Consider the following 12,014-nt stretch of genomic DNA (forward strand, 5'->3'; position numbering starts at 1 on the left):
AAGCAATTGGCTGATTCTCTCAAATACAAGGCGATTCATGATGAAAGAAATTAAGATTGGCCTTAGTGCCATTTAGTTTTATACTGTATGTATCCAAAAGTGACGGTGGTGAGACCGAAGGCCTTTAGCAAAGCACTGGGCATACTTTGTATTAGCCATTGCGCTATTGGTTGCCTATTTAATCAGTTTTTGTATTAGTTCTTCGCAGAAGACAAAATACTTTCGGCATCCAGAGGAAAATGATTTTTGTGCTCTAGAGCCCATTGTTGTGCACATAACACCTGATCTTTCAAAGCTGCAGGGAAACAAATCAATACTCCTCCACTGATACAGACTGCTAGGAATAAAACGAGACTTCCAGCTCACCTGTGTTATTGGGCTTTGCTCTTTCTTAAGCTTTTGCAAACAAAGTGAAAACATGTTTCTCTCCACTTCTGCCTTCTTGGTATTTAATTCTCGCACTGTATACTTTTCCGTTTTAGAATCCCTTCGTGCATGTAATCCAGCGGCCTCGGGGGCACACTGGCCAGTTCCAGACAAAGTCCCATTAGCTTCTCTTGACCTCACAGCTCTGGTAATCGGCTCTGGGTGGAAAGGGGGGCTGGAGGTGTTGTCATGGTCCTTTGCAAGAGTTTCATGCTCAATGTTCAAAGAGCAGGGATGCGGGCGTTACATCGGCTTACCTGGAGATTATAGTATCAGCAGTTCTCTCACAATGCAACCCTCTAGGATTTGACTGCGTTTACCCCAGCGTGGCAATTTTTTTTTTTAAATGTCCCCTATCTGTGGCTTTTGGCGATTTGTAGTGACTCCACTGGGCAGTTATCAGAAGAGCGAGAGCTGCGGCTTTCCATCCACACACAATCTGTCAAGACAGACAAGCAGATTTAACCGCCGTTATTTAAATAGGAACATCTTGTGTCTAATTAATTGGACAGTTGGCATCAAATGACATGCTATGATCATTCATTTCCTTATGCCTGCAGTGGCTTTGGAGCTTCTGCAGCCACATGGTAGAAGGCTGCTCATCAAATTTGCACTTCTCTGACGTACCATACGTGTAAGGGTTAGTGGTACACGATGAAACTTGGACAAAGATGAAAGAGACAGGTTCAAGTTCAGACAAGGTCAAAACGGGGAGATTAGTCCGCAGGCAAACAAATCCAGAGGGCCAGGCGGGGAAACAGGCTGGCTCTGAACCAGGATAGCAATAATGCAGGCAATCAAATCTGAGAAGGAAATCTGTGGTTGAGGTCAGACCAGAAGTATATTGGGCTAACTGGGAAAATGCTGGAAAACATTGCAAAAGCAGCACACTATATGGCAGGGAACAACAGAATGTGACCGGTTGAAATGATGAGTGGCTGAAAAGGGAATGTGCTGCAGGTGGGAGAAGCACGTGAGGGTAAAGAGCTGATAATGTGGGAGGATCTGAAATGACAGGAGAATAAGGGAACATGCAGGTGAGATGAAAACTAGGATGTGGTCAAACGTAACAGTACTAAGCCTGTCGCAATATGCAATATATTGACTTATCGCACGGTATAGGAAAATTAGTGCCATCATTTTTGGTGGTGCGATACTCATTTTACATATAGATGAACGTCACCAGCATTTTAACCCATTGCCCTTCCCCCTTGTCTGCTTTCATTGTTGGAGGCGGGGCTTAGGCAGCGGCTCAACATGCAGAGCGGACACCGACAGGGATGCATGAACCCACAGTGTTATGAGGTGTTATGTTTCATGACATCTACAGACAATTAGGATAAACAAGTCCAAATGGACTTGGTAACGAAGCCACAATCTTCAGCTCCGATGTGGGAACATTTTGGCTTTAAGCCAAATGAGAGAAGAGAGCCAATAATGTGAATGAGCCAGTATGTCGACTTTGTTTAGAAACAGTGGCACCAAAAACGGGAAACACAACTAAGCTAAAATCTCACCTCCAACAACAACTATCCACCCATTCGTTCAACCTGAACTCCTGTCTGTTCCTCCAGACTGTCTCTCTGGGGCGGGATGAACGCAGGGCATCGTCCCTGATGCGTTCATCCCGGGCCGACCGATTGTTAGCGGGACCGGGCCGCTCAGTTTCTCCCTGCCACCACGTAGCGCGACGGCCTGCCGGCAGTCAAAACCCACCGGTCATCCTCCCCAGCTGCCGCGGCACGCTTTTCCGCCGGATATAAAATCAGTGGCATAAAATGGTCTGAAAATTGCAATAATATTGCAATAAAATGTTGGTGCAATAATTGGCCAACACAAATTTAATATTGTGTCAGCCGTAGACAGTACACTTGTATTTTTAGGTAAATTATTCCAAAGGCAGGTCGTTCCCTTCATACCGTGCAGTGTCTAGAAGTCTATTTCAGAGATGAGGGGGAGGGAATGAAGGTTGCCAGCTTTATTTTTCTTTTACAAATCCCCAACAATACCAGCAGTGTTTTAGAAGTGGAGACGCTGACTAGCTCAATCCTAACTCAATCGAGGATCATCAAGTATTGTCACTAAATCAGGCCCTTTAGTCTTTAGAAATGCGCTCAATTCATTACAAGTGAATGGACTTTTATTGGCGTGACCATTTTAACGGTGACTCAGGGAGTGTGTGGAAGCTTGTAAGGCCGGATCGACACAGGCAATTTACGAGGGGATCGACGGGCAACTTCAGGCCAAACCAGCACAAAACAAACATCGCCTGAGAGAGCGAGAGCGAGGGAGAGATTAAGAGATTTGTTGCCGCCTCCCCCCCCAATCACTCCTCCCAAACCCCACAGGTCCTTTTTTATTATTTTTTTGTTCTCAGCTTGTTTGTTCTGCTCATCCCCTTCCATCTTGGATACCATTGGTTTTCCACTCTGCTATGTCACTTTTTTTGTGCATGACCCTCTTTTCTATAGCAGGGGTCTCAACAAATTCAATGTCCTGGGATTGAAAGTCAAACCATCATTATTCTCTTTTATGACAGCATTCAGACTGCCCATATCAATTGAACTAATCTTGATTTTGGCAAAACAGCCTTTAAGTGCTCGTTCCCCCACTCATACAACGTAATGTTTAATGCAGTGTGAACACTCAAAGAGGAGAGAAGGGAACACACATGATCCTCTTACAGCGTCTTCTTTTGGGTCATGTGCTTGTTTGACTATCCTGCCATTCTGTAATCTTTACATAAACGGTGTTTATTCTGAAGGTGGCTTCAAAAGCATCAGGACGTGTGCAAAAGTGTGTTGTATCAGAGCAGAAAGGATCGTCTGCAAGACTACCTATATAATAATATCTTGAAATATTCCTTTAACTACAAAAGCAGATATTATCAGTCACATCATTTTATTCAACTGCTTTACACCTCCAAACGGATTTCCAATCAGAATGGTGCATCGGTTCATTATTCTGAGTAAAGAAATGGTATCATATAAGTTAAATAAGGGTAAATAATTGCATTAGTAGGCTGACAGCATGTTAGACAAAGTATTGTAGGATTGTCACTGAATGCTGCAAAAGCTTCTACGACCAGCAGCTAATCTTCGCCACACAAATACTGTTGTATAGTTTACATACCAGTGTTTCCAATACCATTCTAACAGGGGCACATATAACATATATAAAACAATCTTTTCTAAGCCATCATAGTAGCATCTTTAACGCTACATTGTGCAACCAGATGGGTTTTTTTGACACACAACTGTCTTTTTTCATCTTACCTGAAAACCGTTGCAAGGTTATTAGTGAGGGGAGATGGCCTTTGTGATGAGAAACTTTCCTTAACCACAGTCCTGTTAAACACCCCCCCAGCTCTAGGTGGTGGTCTTTCAACCCCAAAATGTTCTCACAAGAGTTTCAAATTTGTTGTTTTATCAAATTGCGTAGATTTTTCTTCAGTGCCCGACTGTCAACACAGCAGTCCTCATCCGGCTTCCTTTTTTTTCATGAAAGAGATAAGCCCTGTGCCAAGGTTCACCCCCCCCCTCCGTACTCCCCTCCCTCCCTCTGCCACTCCTCTTTTCCCATTATCTCCCCCCTCACTCCTATCTCCCCCGTCCTACTAGCTTTGCAGAGATAAGATTTTCTTTTCCAGTGAGTTCTCAATGTTGATACTAATGTGCTGCTATTATCGATAAACTCTCAGACCCTGTCCCTCACCATTCCTCTACTGACCTTTCTGAAGCAAGAATACTAAAAATATCTTATGATGCAGTCATATAAATGCATTCGAAAACCCAGGTTTTAGTTAGTCATTTTCCTTGAATTCAGTACCACCTAAAATTCAGTTTTACAATGCCCCAAGTGATTTATTTATTCATTAAATCATTTTTTACACTGCTGAATTATGCGTGTTTAGAAACGTGCCATTAGGTCACAAAAGAACACATACACGGCGTCAACCTACTCTGTAGAGTCGTGGAGCCACAAACATGCCACTTAATTGTGTGTAGACGTGTCTTTTGTCAGTTGCTGGGCTGAGGGAGCACGCTGAGAGGCCCCAAGCCAACCGTCTGGGACATCAATGACGTAGATGTATCGTCGTTCCCAGTCCTCAAAGTCATCACCATAATGATAATCTATAGATATATTTCTTTACATTTTGACCTTGTAAGCCCGTTGGGACAGACTCTCAAACCCTGGTATCATTACTGCTATGCTCAAGTTTCAGTGTTTCACATAGAAATGGCTTTGCCAGGGGTAAAGAGACTTGAGATGCAGAGCCCAGAGGGTGAAATGTCACTGCAATGCCGAGAATGAGTCGCTCAACTTTTTCTTTACACCAGTCACACAGACTGAGCCCATGAATGAAACATAAAGGCAAATTTCTTTTTAGATTTTACAATCTACTTATGATTTTAGCTGATATGTAATCATTGCAGATGGCTCAGAAAGTAGCCTCAAATAGGCAGAGACTTCACAAAGATTATGCTGGCAGGCTGTGTTGAACAGCCAACGATGTCATCCAAAGTCTTCGTTTTGCAATCGATAGTTGTCAATTGTGTAAATGTTGAGGCTTTATCACAAGCCTGCTGTAGCTCTCTGAAAGAGCCTACAGCCTCTGTTTGATCAGGACTCTTTCCTTCATAACTTGGTTGAAGGCGTACCATTTGATTTGTAAGCACAAATGGCTTCACTGATACCTGTACACGCATCATCATCTACATTAAACAATCTTCACATTTTATGAATAGTGGATATATAATTGCGTATATAAGATGTGTGCTGTAGTAATATAGAAGTGCAGATAAGCTGAAGTACCTCAAGTATGAAATGAGAGTAGAGAATATTACATCCTAGCATAATAGATGATTAAAAACAGAAAAAGGCCCTCCCTTAATCTGAATTTAACCTTGCATGTTTGCGTATTTGTATACTAATCTAACCTTGGTTTTTATCCATTGTTAGAAATAATCTGACAGAGGATTTGAAAGAGCGGGACAAAGAAACATGATCTCTTTATGTCCTTTGATGAGTTCATGATCATAGTCAGAGATTTAAGGAGCAATAGAAGCAAATCTCTTCAGGTCACCCTGAACAGGGATTAGGTAAAGTACAAGAAGTCATTTCAATTCATAATAAAATGTCAGATTTGCTCACATGTAGAGAAAATAGTCCATATTCAGGGAGAACAAATGGCATCTTTAACTTGATCCATACGTTCTTTTTTTAATGTACTCTTAAAAAGTAGTGTTTTATAATAGAAACCACTCAAAGTATGTATGCATACCTGCTCTTAATTTGTCATATTCACAGTTATACACAGATGATACTGAGCCGCTGCTGCTTCTTCCTTCTTCCTACACAGTCAATCGAGGGGAGACCAAACACATTCTGGGATGTAGGTCATAGAGAAGTAATGTACAACTACAAAGGCAGAGTACATCCCTTCCAAATGTAACAATAATCCTGCTGCCAGACACCGTAGCTTTGGCCTGAAGAGACAAATGAATGTTACTTGTACAGACTTTAATCAAATTTAAAATCATGGTTAATGGTAGTAAAAAAAGAAGCGCACGGAAAATCAAGCTGGATAGACGAGAAGGAGACCACAACAACATGGAAATGTATGTGTATTCTGATGTGATTGAAGATATGCATGTTAAGTCGTGTTCTTGATGTTACTGTTGTTTTCAGCTCTATGCCACACAGTCGGCATGTGTTTAACTTTCAAAGTGTTTTCTTTTGCCTCAGTCAAGTGTTCTTTTAATTTTTTTTAACGATTTTCCACTTTACTTCCAATCACCAATACCTGCAGATGGAAATGAAATGCAAATGACCTATTTATATTCTGTCACATTACAAATGTCGTAGCATCAAGGGTACGGTGACGTTTTTATTTAGACTTCCTTTGTGAATATGATCAGCATTGCAGGCATTTTACCCTGCTAAAACTTTTTGTCTAGCTTCACAGAGCAGAGCAGGTTGGAGAGTTATTTGAAAAATTGGATACAACTCCACCCCCCAAACAAAAGCTCTCGCTCGCACACACACACACACACACACACACACACACACACACACAGCTGTATCTTTTGGAGCATCAACAAATTGTCTCTTAACCCTCGTTCTCCCCAGTTGGCTCCTATTAGACAAGCGATCGTCTTATGCTTAATTAGCCTCGTCTCATTTGAAGTGTTGGGAATCAGTTTGTTTTGCTCTATCCTGCTGAAACACATTACTCCTGTTTTCTGATGTAAAAACGACTGAATTAGTCAGACTGATGCTGCTGTAGAGCTTCAGGAAATCTACTCACACAAAATGTGCTTTACTAAAGTAATAATAGGTACGAGATGTATGTTATTCGGTGGGCCTAACACCCTTGAACAGTAACATCATTGACGATAAAGTACTGCCTTTCGTACCTTTTTATAGCTTTCATAATACGGTTCCCAGAGACATTATCAATAGTGAGTAAATACCTGCTTTTCAGGACAAAATGGTTGTAGCCACCAACATTTCACTGGCCAAGAGAAAATGGCCCATGTACATACAGATAGCAATATCACGTTTGTTAGCTTAATATAAAAAATTGGTTGATTAGCTAGGAGATCATCCCACCTCTTCCTCCTCTTTGATTTATTTAATTCCTGTCGGTCCTTGTCTTGGTTTATTACAGACTCACCTTGTGCTTGTGGAACCCACTGCCTTTACTAAATCCTCGAACTTTAACTCAGTGCTGTTATGTCTTTGGCAACAGAGGGGCTCCCATGTCATTTCTCAAATTATGGTTCTGGGTGGCGCGGACTGTACGTCCGGCTGGGGTGGGAGGGGTGGGTGAGTGCAAAACGAATCAATATGAAAAAAAGACCAGCCTCTCGTCTGTCAGAAGCGACCGCGCATGCGTGGCAACCTTTCAGTAATTCTTCACACCCCGGCGGCGGGCTGCATTTCACATATGTGCTTTAAGTACAGCTGAGATGGAAAACAGCCGTTTCTGTCCAGTGAAGAGACCTGTATGTGTCTGTTTAATGTTGCATTTCTCTAATCCTCTCCATTTGACCCAAGCCATTTCCTCTCCCTTTTTGACATCCTATATTAACTGCGGGCCGCTTTAAACATTGTGTTGTTGGTAGATAAATCAGTCAATATTTTATGATTATCAGGATTAGAAAGCCTCTTATTGCACATTTGTAGGATTGAAGTTGTGTTTTGCTGTCGAGATTTGTTGTGAAATCTGAAAATGCCATGTCTTGGGGATTACCTTGTCAGTCACAGCGAAAGTTTCTGATAATGTTGGGGGATTCAGGACAAAGCCCAACTCTGATTAGAATATAAAAAGCACTGTGGGTAGTGTGCATGCACATTTCTATCCAACAACTGTCTTCTAACTAGCAGCTTGTCTATTATATACAGATATTGTCAAAAACAAAGAATGTGGTGAGGGGGGGGGTTGTAATTTGGGGGTGTGGGTGCGCCCCCCCTGTTGTAATGCCAAAAGTTTAAGACTTTCTCAACTCTTAGTGGGCATGTTCACTGGTGTTTATGCTTACTGGCCAAAATAAGTTCATGTTTTTTCTTCATGGATCTACAGTAGTACTAAGTACTAAAATAAGAACATTTTGATGTCTCATGATACAGGGTTTGCAATTCAGACGAATGATTCTTTTATTTGTCATGTGCTGCTTGGCGTTGTGAGGAGTTTGGGTTCTCCTTAGCAAATGGCTATTTTTCTAAAAAAGGCCACTCCCTCATGAAAGTTATCTTTTACAAGGCTTCCCCTACGATTACATTAGCTTTAATCAAAAGGTTGGGAAAGATCCATTTGTTTGAGGCACATTTTTTCTCAACATGAATCCATATAAGAGTGGAATATTGTTTACCTTGCCAAGCTTTAACTGCTTTTACGCAAATCACCAATAAGGATGACCCTTTAACATTAAAGATTTGTTGACATGAATTTCGTAGTACCTACTTAATGTTTATTATCTGTAGGCCTATTAAATACATTCTTAAAATCTTGAAAACCATAATGCCTGGATATTTCCCTTAAGACAATAAGGACATTCAAATTTCAGATAGCGGCATCCCGAGTCACAACCTTTTCTTGGCAAACAGTTTACTTTATAGTACTTCATACGGCCGTCGTGGTTTGCATGTGCCTCTCCTGAGCCAAAGTTTCACATAAATATTCGGTTGCTTTCATGCTGCTCGTGAACTCCCTCTTACCCATGATGTGAAAATGATTCAGATAATTATAGATTACTTTTCAAAAGAAGTCAACTATGGGCGCATCTCTAGCTCATTAACTGCCTGAATATTTCGACACAGAATGGCTTTGAGGGTGAGGGTCTGTGTCCATAAAGCTGTTTATCTCACACTCACTTCTTTTTTTTTTCCCCATCGAGGAGAGCGTATTCGATTGCATGTGGCTGCCTAGAAGCATTATATGTGCAGTGACCGCTTATAGTTAGGATTCTCATTCAGAAACTGTGTGTGTTCTCTGACTGGGTCGTACAAAGACCAGTAGAGTTTCCCTCGTGGATCATAGAAAGCAAGTCGTTCATGAAACACTTGTTCAAATGGGGAATAGTTTGTAGATGTTTTCGTTATGAACACATTTTGAAAAAGTTTTCACTGGGATGAATAGTAAATAGCCTCTACATAATTAGCTGTCTTTCAGGCTACTCAAAGCGCTCCAACACTACATGTCGTCATTCACCCAGTCTCCCATGCATACAGCGAGGACAGGAGCTGCCACACACAGAGCCATCTGCCCATCAGTAACAAAGATTCACAGCTTCAAGGAGCAATGTAGGCCTAAGTGCTCATGGACCCATTGGCATGTGACCAGAGTATAATTGTACGTGCTTTTTTAAAACGTTTTTTTAACATATAATTGAGCTCTAATTTTTTAAGCAATAATCATACTTGTCACTTTAATTTAGAAATGGTGTTGTGGCATGCAATATTCTGCATGTGTCTTGCTCAATCTGTTTTGTGTAGATTCCTTCATGTGCAATGAAATGTGAGGATAGTGACGGAGAGGAGGTTGTTTTTCAATGTAGGCCTGCTTTTCTCCACTCGGTACATTCTTAATTTAGCCTGGTAAGGATTAGGTCTCAAAGTCTCTCATTTTCCTCTCAAGGATTCACCGGGGAAGGAATTCAGCTTCTCTACTGCTTCCATCTAGGGCTGTCAAAATTGCTCAAAAATTACGTTGGAATATTCGATTTAAAAAAAAAAAAAAAAAAAAAATATTGAATATGTGGTGGCGCATTAGACACGTCAATAACAGGACATGTTATCACAAGACCTAACTACTTGTATAGGTAATATGTTTAAACATATTTAACATATTACCTACAGAAAAATAAGTAAATGAAATAATGGCCAAGACCACAGACCTTGGTCTCGCTCGCTTGCACGCACGCACTTTCTCTTTTTCTCTCCCGCACAGTCGCGCTCTCTGCACATAGCGATTTAAATGAATGACAACAATAAACAAATTCTGAGTGCTGATAAAGAGTTTTGTGCAAGCAATTTAAGTTTGTGATTTTTGTTCCCAATATGGCAGGCTTCATTCAGTGATTGAAACAAATATTCTTAACATTAACAGAAGTTTATGGCGTATAGAACAGACATTGAACGCTCTGAGCGAGCTGTGCTGTGGTAAACATGGGACTTTCCTTGCTGTGAAACAGCAAATAATCAAACCAGTGCATGAAGTTGTTGTTTTTTCCATGCAATATGAAGTCAGTACAGCAGCGCGCCACCCGCAAAGCAGGAAGTCAGTTAATTTTTACATTCAAAATTGTTTTTAACTATTTGAATATATATTCAGATATAGAATATTTGTTGACAGCCCTACTTCCATCTGAAAATTACTTATTAATTACCATATTAATTCATTATTTTATTAAAGCCCACGTTGTATTGCTACCTTTTTATACACTTGGTCTCGTTGATTTATTTGACTTACTTACTCGAAAAGTGCTTAGTTAGGGAGACCATCTTCAACGTGAAGAAGATTTGATGTTTTGTCCTTGAGGGTTGCCGTTTTATAGTTGGTGTTCGAGCTCCCTGTGGAGCGTGACAAAAGGAGACCAAAGTGACAGGATTGGGATACATCTCCTGGAGTCATCATGTTATTGTTTATTTTATATTGAAGTGGTTCAGTTACCTGCAGTACCATTTTTTGAACTAGAGACCCTTTGAAGATTCATTTAGTAATTTATTCATGAGCAGATATATAATTTGTTCAATGTTTGGATGATATTTTATCACTTCTGTCTGCCACGGTCAGGAAGAACTGATGAGAGCTAATATATTTGTCTTTCAACTGGGAGATCAACTGTTTAAGTGGCAAGGCATTGTAAAAGCCATTCTATTCAACAAACAATGATCACAAAACTCACCAAACTGTCTTTGTTAGACTGCAACAAGCACCAACTGCAGTTATGGTTGACATAAACCCCAAGTTCATGGTGACACAGATTGCCAGTATACTCTTGCAATGGGCGGACCTTGGTCCAGGCTTTGGAGGATTCAAGAGTGTGTGTTCAATTAAAAGAATATTTTTTCATGAACTGTGCGCATTAGGAAATCCTCTTGACTTTTCAGCCATGTTGTGCCCCAAATGGTGGGTTTCATATTAATAAATTGCTGCTGTTATCAAATCTTAATGCTAAAAGCAGCTATAGCCATCTAGGCTTTTGGATACTATGTACTTATGTGGACAATCTAAAAGACAAAATGTTTTTCTCTTGACCCCATAGTTTTCCATAAATTGCATGCTAGTGTGGCACAAAGTGCCTTCAGCTGTTAATGTTCAGACTGGAGTGTTGTACTTGACTAATACACTGAACCAGTGCCATGGAGAGTCACTTGACCATACGACAACTTGGTAAAGTAGCCACAGTGCCGGGCCAACGCCAAGCTCTCCACAGGGATGCCATGGCAGGCCACATGCTTTTTTTACATTCTCTGGCAGGGATAAACGGTATCAGGCGGCTGTAGTTTAATTTTCTAGTATTAAAGAGGGGAGTAGCTTTTGTGAGAATAGCATCCTGCTGTAGCCTGAATAACTCTGTGGCGGTGCATCATTAAGCCACAGAGAAATGTGTAAGTGTCTCTCAGTCGGGGATCGCCTTTGACCGATGTCTCCTATTCCCAAAGGGAGGTAGTGTGGTTTCTCGCTGAGGGTTTTCTGCACTCCTATTGGACTTTTTTTGATGGAAATAATATAATTGATGGTTAAAGGATCGGGCCGCATTCCAGGTTTTCATTAAAGTCAGGAGAAAAAAAGACTTCTAGGTCTCAAGCCTCATTGGCCTTCTATGTTCAGATTTTCATCTTGCAATGAGAGGACGTTTATTTGCAAAAAACATTTAACGAGTGATCTCCTTGTGTGTGTTCTCTCTTTCTCATGCCTTCTCCTTGGACCCTTCCTGAAGTTGAAGAGTATGCTGTTGAAGGTAAGACTGATCATTTTCTACTCAGGCCCTCTGATGGCTTCACCTAATGCTGTCATCAGTGCTGATGCTGGCTGCTTGTTAATGCTGTGTGCCCTCCTTCTGAGGAGGAGCATTGTT

The 12,014-nt window shown here is 41.0% G+C and overlaps 1 protein-coding gene across 13 annotated transcripts in view; it reads left to right on the forward strand.

The window, feature by feature from the left end:
- The window catches only part of nrxn2b (neurexin 2b), a 493,664-nt gene that overhangs the window by 76,212 nt on the left and 405,438 nt on the right, over nt 1-12,014 (forward strand). For all 13 annotated transcript variants that reach the window (XM_037480221.2, XM_037480234.2, XM_037480230.2 and 10 more), the window contains exon 3: nt 11,877-11,897. In XM_037480221.2, the coding sequence (XP_037336118.2) occupies nt 11,877-11,897 (21 nt within the window). The remainder of the gene's footprint in view (nt 1-11,876; nt 11,898-12,014) is intronic.

This window comes from Pungitius pungitius, chromosome 1 (assembly GCF_949316345.1).
Source record: "Pungitius pungitius chromosome 1, fPunPun2.1, whole genome shotgun sequence".
NCBI lineage: Eukaryota > Metazoa > Chordata > Actinopteri > Perciformes > Gasterosteidae > Pungitius > Pungitius pungitius.